Here is a 14,945-nt window from a genome sequence, read left to right as displayed (position 1 = left end):
CTTGACTAACGACTGCCGTCTTTTCATTACGGCTGCTCCGAACCAACTGACGATCGTTGCGCTCGGAAACTAATCTCAACCGGTCGGAAACTTCATGCGAACTGCGCAGACGCGGTTAGATGTTTGCAAAATTACCGTTACACGCGGCGTTATGCGTCAATTGAAATTTTCTGGCGAATTCCAACCGAATAAAACACGTTCACCGAAGATACATTCAGTCATTCCTGAAGGTTCGATTAGTGGGAAGTCCTGCAAAAATGATTCTGAGACGAAAAGTTTCCGAGCCCTGAAAATCGCACACAAAGGAAGGTATGGATTTTTTCAGTCGAAATTTGGCCGATTTTGAAGAATACTTAAATCAATTTTTTGATACACTGTATCGACGTAATTTTGTAAAAGGAATCTATTATGCGCTGTCCGAATACGCCATTAGCTACTTCATCTTGTTTCTTCGTTTTCTCCATTTTTTCGCCCTTCCAATTAACAATCCTAAATTTTCTAATTCTTTGAATAAAAATGTAACTGCGATCCACTGACTTAACCACGTAAGTTTCGACGCGCTGCAGTTTGCCGTTGCGTCAGTACACATTTTCATGAGCTTCTCGTCGGCGTGACGCTGCCGCGTCAATTTGACGCCCGTGAAAATCCAGTTCGGACACATGCCGATGGATTCCTTCTAGCCCTCTGCATAGGCTGACTGTCTGAGGAAAGTATGTATGTCCTACTGCAATAAGTTTTGTGGTACAGCAAACGTGTGACTGTAGTCAACAGAATACCAGAAGGCAATTAACATTACTTGCTGCAGAAAGCATATTAAAACAAAGATGTAAAAACAATACCTTTTCCATACTCGACTGATATCCTATAGATATTCTCGACCGGCAATACAGTTACCGTAACTATTTTACAAGATTCAAATATTTTTTCAGATTTTTCACAAAATTTTTTCATAGTGTAATTGGAGCTAGAATGTAAGAGTATATTATTGTAAGGCAATTCTGATTGATGCGTCTTCTTTTGCCCGCACGTAACGTAACTGCTCGAGTAATCGTTACTGCAACAGTGCAAAAAATTAACACTTTTTAGTATTAGAACTTAAAAATGCACTTTTTTATTATCCACTATAAAGAAAACTTGCAAGCCACACTTTTGCTGTATAAAGTATCGTGTGCTGCATGAAGACAATAGTATAACCTGTGAAGGAAAGTTTGACTGCAGGAGCAACAAAAGTGCAACTGCCAGCGCTTAAAATTGGGGTTAGATAACTTCAGCTCAATGACACAGTGTGTAAAATCAAGTTGTTTAAATGTGCGCATGCGACAAAGAAAGCCTGAGTATGTAAAAAATGACATTTAAATTGTATGCATGTGCCAACATTGATTTATCGCAGTGTTCGGAAATGAGTAGGCACAGTAAATTTTCCAAATAAAAAATTCACATATTTTTAGCCTGACCTTATTACATGAGAGAACAACAGTATGGCAGGAATTAATAGAAACATAATGGATTTTCGAAAGAATTTTATTCAATCATTGAGACACAGATTAATGTAATAAGTATGCAAATGTTACGAATTCATTTGCAAAAAAAAAATTGTAGAAAAATGGTAAGTAATAATAATGTATCACAAAGAGAAATAAGGCATATGAAAATCTCAAATAGCTGCCAATTAACCGAAAATTGTTCTGTAGAATTGATTAAGAAGAGTACAACGCCAACCATTAACAACAGGTTACTACATAATATTGGGCAAATAGAACAATGATAAAGTTTCGTGACATACTATCAGGTAAACATACTGTAACGACGCAACATAAAATAGCAAATTCGCAGAAAATTTACCAAGCGAATCGTCTTGCTACATGAATCCGCTTAAAGCCAAATATGTGTTTCCTATTTTTTGAATCGTTCTTTAAAATTTTGTACTCGTAGTCTCATACCATGTTCTATTACAATTTAAAGCCAATCGGAGGTTTCAATTCTATCAATCACTTTTTTGTAGTCTTCTTCCAGAAGCCTATACTGTTTTTCAAGAATTTGCATCCTCTGTTCAGGAGCTGGGCCATCAATTACAGTGCTTCCTTCCATGGGTTTTAAAGCTCTTTGTAATTTCTTGAAGTTTTTTTGCTCACGTTGATATGGAACATTTAGTCTTCTTTTAATATCCAACCGATATTGTTGGTATTCCTGCTTGTCAGAAACATCGGTAACACGTAATCTCAGTATTTCATAAACTCTGCGAGCTTGTTTCTACAAAGAAATAATCGCGATTAATCATTTACTTCTGTAAACTATAAATACGGCTGACAAAATATATTCAAATACCTTGTTTATTTTGAATCTTATACTAGCTTCTATAGCCATGTTTTTATTGAATCCCTGTAACAGATTGCTCTTGCTGAAACTCTCCAAAGTTTTACAATGTTGAGCATCGATAAAATCGCGTACACGTTGAAAACTTATAGATGGATCCTCAACTGCAAAATAAATATAAACATTGAAAATAATTCATAACTCATTTAGGAAAAATTTGATATCATTCATCCCCAGTAAATGTCATAGATTGAAATGCTTTTATCACGAAAGCTGAAATTTACTTATTTATGGGATTTAAATCTGTGAGAAAAAGTTCAAGTCTAAATTCTGAAGATTCTACTCCAACTTTACCTGTAATATCTTTGACGTCGTTTCTTCCAATGTACGCCCTGTAAATGGCAGAAAGAAGCTGAGCCCCTATACCAAGCCCTTGAAACGGTGGAAGAACAAGAACTTGGGCAATTCGAGGTCTTGCATGATGAGGATAGGCATAATACTGATAAACCGTTGCAAAACCAACAGTCGCATACCGATGCGATCCCACGGTAGGAGTGTACTTCTCAAATCTGAAGCACAGATAAAATATGTGCCGTTTTGCTATTCACAACTCAAGTTATTTACCCAAAACATTCAGGGTTGACATATATTTGTAACAATACGATATTGAATGAATAGCAAATCTTACTATACTAACATGTTAAAGTAATGCCACTGGTCATCATCAATGTCAATAAAACTAGCAGCATCTATATACCAAAGTAAAAATGTTTGTAGACGCTCATGGTACTCCTTGAAGCCTTTACAGCTCATATCTGCTTTATAAACTTCAAAATGTCTGACGCCCTTGTCTTTGTCTACGGACAAAAATAAATTCTAATAATCAAGTTGCAAATGACAATTTACTTTACAACAAATTAAATGTATCTGAATTTATATTGAAAAATATTTGTTGCATGAATTGTTTTCTAATTTCATGAATAATATAAGCATTATAAACGGCAAATTTTGCAAACCCGTTTCAACATTCTTGTTTTATTAGAAGTTAGTTTACACAGATTGCTTTTATATAATTCTTTGACTTCAAGCTCACCTTTTACTGAAAACGAGTGAATCACGGTTCCAGGTGGTACAAAAGATTCATCATTTTTAAGTGCTGCAATAAATGAATCCATGTTGCTGTGAACTTTTGGAGCCAACTTGGCACTGATTTTGGATAAAACGTCATCAGCTTCTACACCTTCGCAGGACATGTAATCAGCTTTTTCGGAATATGTCATTCCCAAGTAGGTTTCCAAGCAGCCAGCCGAGTAGTACAGCTTGATGCGCAAGTCTCGGTACCCAAATATGTTTTCACTGAAATAATTCATTCTTAGAACCAATCGTATCAGTTTCATGTATTAATTGATAAACAAAATAATAATCTTTAAATTACAAATGATTTTCATGCAGTAGCAAATTTTTTGAGCCTATGACATATGGCGTAAGAAATAATGTAAAAAAGACTGATTTTACAAATTACTGATCTGATAGTTCATTTATTCTAAAAATTGCAAAGATTTAATCTCATGTTTCTTTCTGTTTTAACGAGCTTTAACAAATCCTTATATATTTCATGCAATTCTTTAATATGTAATAAATATTAGGATATATTTATAAACTACGAGGCAGATCACACGTGATTCACCCAATGAGTTTTGTTGGTTTAGTACAAATGATATATATAATCTAGTATAAACGACAGTAAAAATATTTATTAAAGATATAAACCTGTCGCCGAAAACCTGATGAGACATTTCTGGCTTGAAGATGAGTTTGTCATCATTCACATCATGGGGATTTCTTATTAATTTGAATTCCAATGCATCATTGCTACTGATTATTAGACTCTTAAGACGCGCAGTAGTAGCATCCTCCATTTTAGCTGCTGAAAATGAGCATATTTATTTGAACATATCCATTCGCAACCTAGACTTACTCAGAGAAATTTGCATACTAGTTCTTAAAGAATACTGGAAACACAAAATATGAAAATTTGAAAATATTGTACAGTCTGTAACATTTTCAAGAGCGGTTTCATTTTTGATGCATATTTGCAGCACCATATTATCAGCAGTAGATGTATATTGAAATGCAGGTATGTAAAGAAAAAGAAATACAAATTTATAGTAAATTTTCAGTAATAATGTATTTTAAATAACTTTTTATTATTCTACACATGATGATGACTGAGATTTGCAAACCAATAACCAATAACAAATTCCCGAACAGTCGCTCCGATTAAATTTGTGTATTAATACTTGAAAATAAAACTGAAAAGTGATTTGCGTCTCATCAAGATTAGACAGCAAAGTATCAGAGAGACAGCAAATAGCTGCAACTAAATAACTCCGATCAAACTTTGATTCAAGCTTTTGATACTGCAGCAAATTATTGTAAAATTGTATACGTACCTTAAACACAAAATAAATAAGATTTCAAGTTGCACGATAAATGTAGATATACAATACTGGTTGAAAAAATCGCAACGAATTTCATAGGTTATGATCAAAAATAAAATAAATAATGATAAAGCTGGGTAAACATAGAAGATACAATTGGAGATGGCTGTTCGTACGTAAATAGATAATGATTTAATATCATCTGTACAACAGCAATGACGGTATTAACGGGTTGAAAAAAATGAGTAAAGTAATCCATACTAACAGTTTGGACACGAACTGTAGTCGTTCGAACACGTATAAACGCTAAAAATTATTCGTAAAATGTCATTAAATACTTACACCCTTTGAAATAACTTCTTTAGAAATTCACAATAAAACAATAGAGAATGTAGACTCGCCTCTCAAGCGAACCTAATTAGAGAACTAAGATCGGCTTCCCGCCAAATGATCTATCACCAACAACCATTTCATAAAATCGCAAGCCTCTCCATTGACAATCGCCGTACATAGAGATGTAAGCGAAACATAAAAATTACGTGAGTCCGAAGTATTTTACGACTTGGTGAATTGTGGTGAATTCCCCAGATGAATATGAAACCCAGCGCCTAGAACTGCGTTAATTCCCTGTATTTGGAGTCGTTTGGCTTTCGTCATTCAGAGTGCCAAAAAATCAAGAAATGTGCTTGGTAAAATTTGGTTTTGCTGTTCTGCGTTTACCTTGCGAACCGTCTTACTGGAAAGAAGTCTTTTATTCTCCTTTCTGACATGCCAAATTATTTGCCATATACGCATTTCTGACCCACGTTCAGCCGTTCTGGCCAAAGAGGATGAAGAGTTCAGGGCCTTACCAAACAGCACTAGCTTTTCGGAAAGTTACCATACACTCAACGCCATAACTAGGTATGCGTGTATGATCTATGCTTATTCGACAGGTTGTCAGGGTTGTCTATTCGCCTTCATTTGCTGTTAAAAGTCTGTAGAGTGTGGGGAGTGTGATTATGGTGTTGTACAGTGGGACTAGTGTCACGTCGAAGACGTATTGGACGTAGTTCTCGGACTGAGCTCAACAAGAAAGCTTTCCATGTGGCCTCGAGAAGCGAAAGAATGACAAGCAAAAGAGGAAATACGATACGGCTCCAAACGGAGATCGAAAAAAACAGGGAGGAAGGGAATTGGAAAAAAGTTATTGAATTGGCAGAGGCTTTAAAAAGTCAAGAATCAAGCTATGGTTCGTATTTCATACTCTACATGGTAATTTTTAAAAACCAGTTATTTCTCGTTCAATATCATGAAAATATGATAAATGTTTTTGTCGTAGAAGCCGGAATAAATTATCAATGATGAGTAAATGTTTTATCCAATGGCAATGTGGTTACGACGTTGGTTTTTCCGTATTCATTTTTGTCATTACTTTTTCTCTTAAAAACTCCACCGATTTTCACGAAATCAAATCTAAGACGTCCCTCAAAGTCTCAGGAATGTTCTCGGCTAGGTTGAACTCCAGGAGAGACACGAGAGGAGCATCGGAGCACAATTTTTCAAATGCCAGTTATAGAAATCACGGGCGGACCACAAACGTTTCGCTAAAAAAAATTAAATTTAAAAAAATAAATCAAGGAAAAAATATTTTAACATTATGTTGCAATTTTTAACGAAATCATAATATCTGAAATGCCACATTATATTCCATACAAATCTCATATTTAAATTTCTGCCTGTTTCTTGAATTCAAAACATTTATATAAAGTACCTCATATTCATATCTGACAATCACAACATTCTATGAAACCTTAACTAATATGAAACGTTTTTGACAAGCCAGACAGTGCTCAGCCATTCTATTTTGAAAACAATTACATGCAAGTCTCGAATCATGTCAACATTGCCACATTGATTTCAATACCCCTTGATGAATTAAGTTCCCAAGCTACCAGATATCGTCAGTTTGTAATGAGTCATGTAGTTTGTTTCATTTGATAACCGAAAGAAATTTGCGTTACTTGGATTGAGATGCATGTACCCTATCCATATCTACTTATATTCGATGTTCAATCAACGTCGTCTACCAAATGTTCATACTAACTAAATCAAGCATCTTGAGATTCATGTGATGCATGTTACGGTCTAGGTGTTATATAAACATTTTATGGAAAGAAATTAACTATCATTATGTTAATAATTTACATATTTTGTAGAATGTTTGGCAAACTTTTTATGTGGAGAAGGACGGTTGGAAAATTTCCTGGAGGAGGCGCCACCGATCGAAGCAAACATAGGCAAAGCAAGAGCTGGTCTGGTTGAAACAAAAAGACATCTTTTGCTAGCAGCTAATGAAACAGGCAAAAAGGTATGTAGTTTTTAGAAATAATCCAATTTGTTCTTATAAAGTGTTTAATTGAGAAAGATTTGTGTAAGTTCCGAAGTGAAGTTCCGAAACCACGGCTAAACTTTGCAGAGACTGATTGATTTATTATTGGGACGTTCTTTGATCAAGCTTGATTGATCAATTGTTCAGATACATAAAGATTAAGGAATTGCTGCTAATACAAAATTGATCAAGGTTATTTTCCAAAGTTTGGAAACATTTCTCTATAGTTAATTATTCAAATTTAGGCCATGGTTGTTTTGGATGCGCATCTACTCCTAGGAAAGCTACACTATGCAATGGGAATGTACGAAGACGCTCTTCACCATTATCAGCAAGCGGAACTTCACACACTAACAGAAAAGCAGTTACCCTGCCGCAGTTTACGGATTATAGCTGAGTCATATGCGATAAAAGGTATCAATTAGTTATCCTTGACCACAAATTACTAGGTTCAATCTCTTGATATGGTTACCAGTCCACTATACTGTATCAGATTTTCTACTACGTACATTTGCACAATCTCTTCAACCAACCATTCATCATTTCTCACTGTGATATTTAGTAACTACAGTTATTATTAATTGCCACTATCAAAATCATGTTCTAATCATTCACAAATGAACAGTGTTACTCTAGGAAAATGGAAAAAAATCGCTATTCTACCACTTTATTTTACTTGCATTTATGATTCTTACCAAATTAAATATACAACAATACAAATATTCGAATACAGCTTTACAAACTTATTTTCAAATGCAGGTTTGTGCTTGGAAAAGCAGCCTCCAAGCTTGAAGTCAAAATTCAAAGTTGCGGAGTGGCAGGAACAAATGATCAAATGTTTTGAAATTGCTGGAGACCTGACTGTGTTGTACTTACAAGAGCAGGACAAAATCGCACTCCAGCAGCAAATCAGCACTACCAGTACTTTGAATTCCAATAGTATAGGTATGCCAAATCATGACAAAATTTTCCTTGCCCATTTATCTTGAAATAACCAACCATCATGTCCTTGTAATAAGATGAATTCCACAAAAAGTCCCAAGAAAATGATTAAAAATTTTTTATAATTTTAATCAATTTTTTATATGTGTATATTTACATCATCAAGCTGTGTATGGCATTGTTAACCATTGACTTATTACACAACTTCCTCTGTTACATGATGCAAATTAATATAATGAAAAAAATTTCTTCAGGTTCCTATTCTCCCCAACCACCTCCAAATTCTACAAAATCTGTTGGGCCAATTCTAGAAACCGCTTTACAAAGAGCCCCTATACTTCATATGCAAGCTGGAAATATCCAAGCTGCCATAAATCGATATAGGTAAATTTGAGATACACTAACATTACATACCCTATGACACTTGAAAACTTTCGTGACCACTTATTATATGTTTTGAAACCAAAATATACTCATCCATCATATATAGTTATTGCAAAACGTTACTCAAAATTTGAACTCTTAATCATTCGAACTGATTCTTTTCATATCACAAAGTGTTGAATGGTTGTATAATTAATTTTGTTTGCCCAAAAATTTCAAGGGGTATGCTATCTGCTGTGGAGGCCACTGCGACTCAGAGGCTCCGTTTAACGTTGACTCGACAGCTAGCAGAAGTTCTATTGCGAGGTGTTACAGGCACTATATACACCCGACCAGAAGGCACCATCGAAATGTCAGGTAAATATTTGAATTAGTTTCTCTTTATTTTGCTTTACTGAATTATGCTTTCTACATTAATTTCAGGAAGTAGGAAGCCAGCCCATCATTCCAATAGTAGTTTGACAGAATCTCCATGGAAGCCAAAGAAATATACTGGCTTAAACCTCTTTAATCCAAGAAGCGAATGTGAGGAAATAATCCTACTTCTGCTCATAAGCGAAGCCATGGCTGTACGAGATACAGTACTAAGTCAATCGCCTGAATTTAAAGAAGCTAGAATTCATGCATTTGAAAATGCAACAGCTGTATACGATCTTCTTACCATCGCAGTCGTTAGATGGGGCCAAGTTGGACTTTTACACGAGGTTAGTAATCTGTATTATGCTTTAACGCTAGAACTACTGAAATTAAGACGAAGCTATTTCTACCAAAACCAGGAAAAATTACAGGTCGTCAAAAAATACCTGATAATTATAAATATATATAATATGATATAATAAATTTTCATATCATATTGATATAAATATATTCGATTATTACATGTTTTTAAAGACCAGTAATTTTGACTGGTGTGGTAGTTGTAGTGTTAGCATAAATATCGTAAATCAATAAACACTCATTATCAGCAATTGTCTACTAAACAAGTATGCCTCACAATTGTATATGCGATGTGCATAATATTTTATCCTAATATAAAATATTGATTTCCCGATGCGTTTCTGCCTGATCAAAATACATGTTATTTTTTTCAGTCATTTGAAAGAGCCATGAAATTTTCTCATGGCGAGGCACACGTGTGGATGCAGCATGCACTATGTCTGATCAGCCTTGGGAAGCATGCTCTGGCGTACTCGGTTTTAAAAATTGTTACTCGACTTTCTCCACAAAAAGTAATGCCATGCCTTTTAGCTGCACGTCTCTGTTACGCCAATTTAAATTTGGTAAATATTCGTAACATTAATATGATTACTCATTGATTGAAAGTATAAAATAATGCGTGAACAGAATAGGAGTGTTTTAATTTCCTTATAGATCCAAGACGGCATTGACTGGAGTCACAAGGCTTTACTTAAAGAGGCTGCTAGCCCACAAGGACTTCAATCGCGATGTCATTTATACATAGGAATTGGTCACAGCATGCTCTCTTCAACGACGAACATTAAGCAGGACAAACTGCAACACACTAACGCAGCTCTGGACTGTTTCCATAAGTAATACATATTCTTTGCACACCCAGAAATGCTGCTTTTACTGTAAAACATTACGATGAATAAATAGCCACGTCATTTTTCAGAGCTCAGCAGTGCGACCCTAATGACCACTTGGCAGAGTATTATTTGGCACATGACTACGCGATCAATAGGCAAATAAACGAGGCAATGGTCCACGTCAAAATCGCATTAAATTTACATGCTGAGCATGTTCCTTCTCTCCATTTACTAACTTTACTGTTGTCAGCGCACAAACAGTATGCTGAAGCTTTGTCGCTAGTCAGAACTGCTCTAGATGAATACCCAGACAACCTGAATCTCCTGTATGTCAAAGCACATCTAGAGTTACATAGCGTGGGTGGAGAAGAAGCCCTAGCGACTGTAAAGCATATGCTTTTCCTGTGGAAGAATTTATACGAAGATCAAACAAACGTTGATTGCAATGATCAACATAGTGAGAAACGTAGCGAAACACGCAGCGTTTTCCAATTATATACCTCGGAAATGTCGGACAAAGATTCGAGTTAGTATATATTATCTTTCCCTATGCACAATGTCTTCTATCTGCTATATGCCAAAGTAACATTTCATTCATAACATGGTGCCTATGGTAAGTGAAATCTTGAAAATCCCGGAAACAGATTAACTTAAGCACTATTCGCCCTTTTTGCTGTCTTAAAATTAAGCAAAAATAAAAAATGAGCCACGTACAAGTTATGTCTTGAATAATGATTATGGACACAGCTAAGAAGCCGTGAACGTTCAGGAAAAATTATCATTGTACAGTTAAGCAAAGAAAGATTTCAAGAACCTAAAAGATTATAAAATTTTTAATCTGTGTTCGTGCATCACCCTTGAATAATCACTGTAAAAAAATATAATAGTAACAGAATCTGCCACTGACATTCATTTGATTGTTAGTGATTATAATTATGTACTATGAGATCTGGTGGTTTTATTTTTTTAGTATATCAAATTGAAAGTTGCGATGTTTGCGAATCCCCAGACTGCAAAATATTTCTTGATTCAGCTACCCATCAACTTGTGAAATGTAATTCATTATGTAACTGATCATTACCTTACATCAGGTTCTCTACAGACACATTCATTAGCAGCGTCCAGAGTTGAACAGGCATTGTCAGAAGTTGCTTCATCGCTGAGTTCTTTTACTCCACGACCTGGGCCACAGCGCGCGTGGTTGCTGCAGCTACAAGTTTGGCTTTTACTTTCAGAGGTTTATTTAGACCTTGATCGGCCTACTCCGGCCACTTTATCTTTGCAAGAGGCAACTAATATTTTTCCGCTTAGTCACCACATCATGTACACTGTAAGTATTGGATGTTAAGCTGTTCAATACAAATAGATATTTTGGAAGATTAAATTTTTTTCATCAGATTGTCTTATGCTGCAGTACTGTTACATTTTGGAAACATTTATTTATTCACAGAGGGGGCTTCTGCATGAGCACAAACAAGAATATATCGAGGCTAAGCAATGCTTTCAAAACGCAGTCTCTATCAATCCATCTCACATAAAGAGCCTTCAGCACCTGGTAAATGTTTAATCAAATACGTTTCTGTAACAATTGAATCATAATCAAATTTTTGCAGTTTAAGTAAAACTGTCTAGTAAAAAGTACCCATAAATCAAATTTTCCTCAACAAACATTTACTGCATAAAATTGGGCCGATAATCTAATCTATTGCGTCATATTATTCTTATCTTGAGCTAGTCGGAGGAAACTTATTTTTGTCTTTGACGATTTTGTTGCTATTTCAATGTAATATATAAAATCAGCTCCGTTATTTGCGTCTGTATTTCTAAAAGATGAAAACCTAGAAAACAATTTCGACTCACATTGAAACTCACAACACTATTCAATGAATGTCACCTATGATGACGTACAAATTGTATAGATTTCAATACAGGGATAATGAATATAAATTGTATAATTTTGGAAGACCAGATAGAGAAAAAAATCATCTAAAATAAAGTAATAAATATAATTGGTGATGTAGATTTTCTATGATTAATGTTTGTAGGCTTACAAATTGGTGACGAAAATCTATTTGAAAAAAAGCATGAGTTTAAATATTGCGTCTCTTGTTTCAAATACTATGTTGTTACTCACTTCTGCAATGCAAAACCAAAATATATTTTTTCACTGTTTTGCAGGGATTGATTTATCACTACTTGGGAAGTCAAAGGCTAGCTGAAAAAACTTTACGAGAAGCAGCGAAAATAGATCCCAACTCTCATCAAACGTGGTATGTATAACAGAATCTTTCAATTTTCATAGTTTTCTGATCTCTAAGTATTTCATTCAAAATCTTCATCTCGTTCATAGAGCACCCTACTTTTGTCATAGAGAAATTGTGATTGTCCAGAAATTGCTGAAACAGCTAACTTTTTAAAGCATTTCCAATCCCATGCTTTACAGGTATAATTTAGGAAAGGTATTAGAATCTTTGGGCGAAGTGGACGCGGCAAGTGATTGTATGGCAACAGCGTTAGAAGTCGAAACAACTAACCCGATTTTGCCCGTATTTTCGATCCCCTTAACGTTTGAATAAACTCCTGAAATGAAGTATATAAATAACTTTATATAATATATAAATATTATACACATGTATTTATGTATGTATGTATCTATACACGTTGTATATTCTATAATCTATTGATCTAGGTATAATATGTAATTAATGTATGTACACCAAATTCAACGGTTAAACCGATTACCTTGTAAATAATAACAAAAGAATATATCAACGATATTAAACTGCGTTATCATCGAGGGTGTTTTATTCTCAGCATACCAGAAAAATGATCTGTAGCAGAATATTTTCCGATAGCCGTATTAAAAATCCACGATTTGGCACCAATTTTTCCTGTTCATGCAACACGCACTCCATTAGTGAATTAAAATTGATTAATCAAGGCAACACGAAACCGCTGGACTTGGTTCAACGGAATAAGCCTCAACAATGCACTACAATTCGTCAAGGACGTGCGGTTTCGTCATATTCATCAGTCATTTTGTTACGTATGACGTGAATATGTATACTATAGGTAGGATTTCATGCTCAATGAAATTATAAAATTATGAAGAATCCATAACGAACTCAATATCGTTGATTCGTTAGAAGATATGGGGTAGGAACGAGAATAATCTCATTAGGTAATACTTTCGCATTATCTGGCTGTTAATTTCATATGCTTTCTGTATCAGTGACGGATCCTTGACTATGTATAAAGATTATCACTGCCTTTGAGCAGTTATTCGTGCTATGAATGAAGATGGGTATACTATAACAATAGATTAATTAACTACTGCCACCACGGATATTCTGTATTAGTGGCATTTCTAAAGAATTTCTCGCATAACACTACAAACAATCTGCAGGTCAAATCTGCGCTAGATATATTACACGCGAGGTCAAAGGTATGGAAATTTTATTATCACGAAAACTCAATTCACTTGCATGTCCTAATTAATACTGTACTTAATAGTTTTTTTAAACGCAATTATACGCGTTCTGCCCAGCCATTGTGAAGCTGTACGTTTAGTTGACTAACTAATGCGATTAGGGTAATCACTTAGCCCTAAATTTTATAGAACGTTCTAATAAAGTTCACGCTAGGTATCGGTGATTAATTCAAATGTGTGCCTATACAAAACAAAACAGTTTACATGTTAATGCCCCCTGAACTATATACTGACTTAATGATTGGTTCGAATCAGCGAGTTTGCTGTACCGGTACAAATTATGATATTGTAAACTTACAGCTATCAGAACCTCGTATAAGTACGATATAACGATCACGTATCGGCTACATACATATCAGCATTTACAGCTATGTGTATTATATATGCTAAGGAGTACATACGCATGTATAATGTATATTTGTGTAGCATGGGCTTTGCCCGCTTAACAGTTTTCGAATGGCCCGAAGTACTCTATACAGGGTAGGCTTGGACAGGCTTTTGGAAAATAAGGATGATTGCACGATGAGGAAGCTCTATGGTAATCGTCTATTCCAGTTGACAAAACGAAGTACAGGTTCATAACGATAAGTTAATAATAAAAATTTTGACGAATTAGCGAATCTGAAGATTCCCGCAATCCCCACGATTTATTATGAAAATAGTCAACACTCCAATTCTGTTTGTTTTACTCATTGAAATTGATTTGGAAAGTCGGTTTACTTCCCTAACGACTCTCGACTTATTCTGGATCTCGCTGGTGGGGCCAGGGTTGATTATTTATTCATACGACGTCAAGTTCAAAGTGTACGTTTTTGAATTAGTTTAATTATTGAAGGTACAACGAGGATTTATTATTTCTCTTGATACGTATTGTCGTTTGAGTGCATGCTATACATATATAGCTATCGTACATATACTCATATGTACATGTACTACGTATTTATGTAAGAACGCGATTATGGTTATAATCTCGCTGTACAACAATAAAGAAGTATTCCAGATTACAGAGATAAGGCTGCTCAAAAATATAATACGTTACAAAAGTTTGTGCCGTTTAGTTAATCAAGCAGATTAATTGCGGTAACGTTGCCGGTTCAGATGACCTTGGAGTCGCAGTATAATAACGAGCATTTATTTGTGTAGCACGCCCTTCGCGTATCCCTCCAAAGCTTGAGCTTGCAATAAGAGTAGGAATTTATATTCGCACCGTTGTGTGCCGGTAATCATTATCTGTCAAGAGTTGCCGCATACCCTTATTTAACTGATTAACTACCCCAACAGCCGGCTACCAATTATTATTAATTATTCCGCGAACTTTTCAACGAACTGGCAGTATTTATGATCACCTGCAGCGAGCCTGACTTTTTCAAGGACGTACAGATCGGAAGCATATATTTATAGTCCCGACCTGCAGTTGTTGTTAATATTCAGTTGAAGATCTGGTTCACTTATCCCCT

At 35.1% G+C, this 14,945-nt stretch overlaps 2 protein-coding genes across 7 annotated transcripts; one reads left to right on the top strand and one right to left on the bottom strand.

Annotated features, from left to right (window-relative positions):
- Positions 1 to 1,505: 1,505 nt before the first annotated feature.
- Positions 1,506 to 5,251, bottom strand: Hat1 (histone acetyltransferase 1). Of its 4 annotated transcripts, none has more exons than XM_046624223.1 (7): positions 5,097 to 5,251; positions 4,084 to 4,240; positions 3,407 to 3,669; positions 3,011 to 3,170; positions 2,668 to 2,882; positions 2,326 to 2,477; positions 1,506 to 2,250 (listed from the first exon to the last, which is right to left on the bottom strand). In XM_046624223.1, the coding sequence occupies exons 2-7, from the start codon at positions 4,230 to 4,232 to the stop codon at positions 1,957 to 1,959; spliced, it is 1,233 nt and encodes a 410-aa protein (XP_046480179.1). In that variant the 5' UTR covers positions 4,233 to 4,240; positions 5,097 to 5,251; the 3' UTR covers positions 1,506 to 1,956. The 4 variants fall into 4 exon arrangements, with proteins under 4 accessions (XP_046480179.1, XP_046480180.1, XP_046480181.1 ...); XM_046624224.2 differs by having other exon boundaries at positions 4,084 to 4,237; positions 5,097 to 5,248; XM_046624225.2 differs by lacking the exon at positions 5,097 to 5,251 and adding an exon at positions 4,767 to 4,988.
- A 442-nt stretch (positions 5,252 to 5,693) lies between these two features.
- Ttc7 (tetratricopeptide repeat domain 7) lies at positions 5,694 to 12,783 on the top strand. 3 transcript variants are annotated; one of them, XM_069135106.1, is made up of 15 exons: positions 5,863 to 5,985; positions 6,076 to 6,101; positions 6,953 to 7,104; positions 7,371 to 7,539; positions 7,885 to 8,070; positions 8,322 to 8,451; positions 8,672 to 8,808; positions 8,875 to 9,155; positions 9,543 to 9,731; positions 9,823 to 10,001; positions 10,085 to 10,524; positions 11,090 to 11,328; positions 11,449 to 11,553; positions 12,177 to 12,268; positions 12,442 to 12,783. In XM_069135106.1, the coding sequence occupies exons 2-15, from the start codon at positions 6,095 to 6,097 to the stop codon at positions 12,572 to 12,574; spliced, it is 2,439 nt and encodes an 812-aa protein (XP_068991207.1). In that variant the 5' UTR covers positions 5,863 to 5,985; positions 6,076 to 6,094; the 3' UTR covers positions 12,575 to 12,783. The 3 variants fall into 3 exon arrangements, with proteins under 3 accessions (XP_046480173.1, XP_046480172.1, XP_068991207.1); XM_046624216.2 differs by lacking the exon at positions 6,076 to 6,101 and having other exon boundaries at positions 5,696 to 5,985; XM_046624217.2 differs by lacking the exons at positions 6,076 to 6,101; positions 11,449 to 11,553 and having other exon boundaries at positions 5,694 to 5,985.
- Positions 12,784 to 14,945: the final 2,162 nt, after the last annotated feature.

Source organism: Neodiprion pinetum, chromosome 4 (assembly GCF_021155775.2).
Source record: "Neodiprion pinetum isolate iyNeoPine1 chromosome 4, iyNeoPine1.2, whole genome shotgun sequence".
Classification (NCBI taxonomy): Eukaryota; Metazoa; Arthropoda; class Insecta; order Hymenoptera; family Diprionidae; genus Neodiprion; species Neodiprion pinetum.
This window is presented reverse-complemented; position numbering and strand designations above follow the sequence as displayed.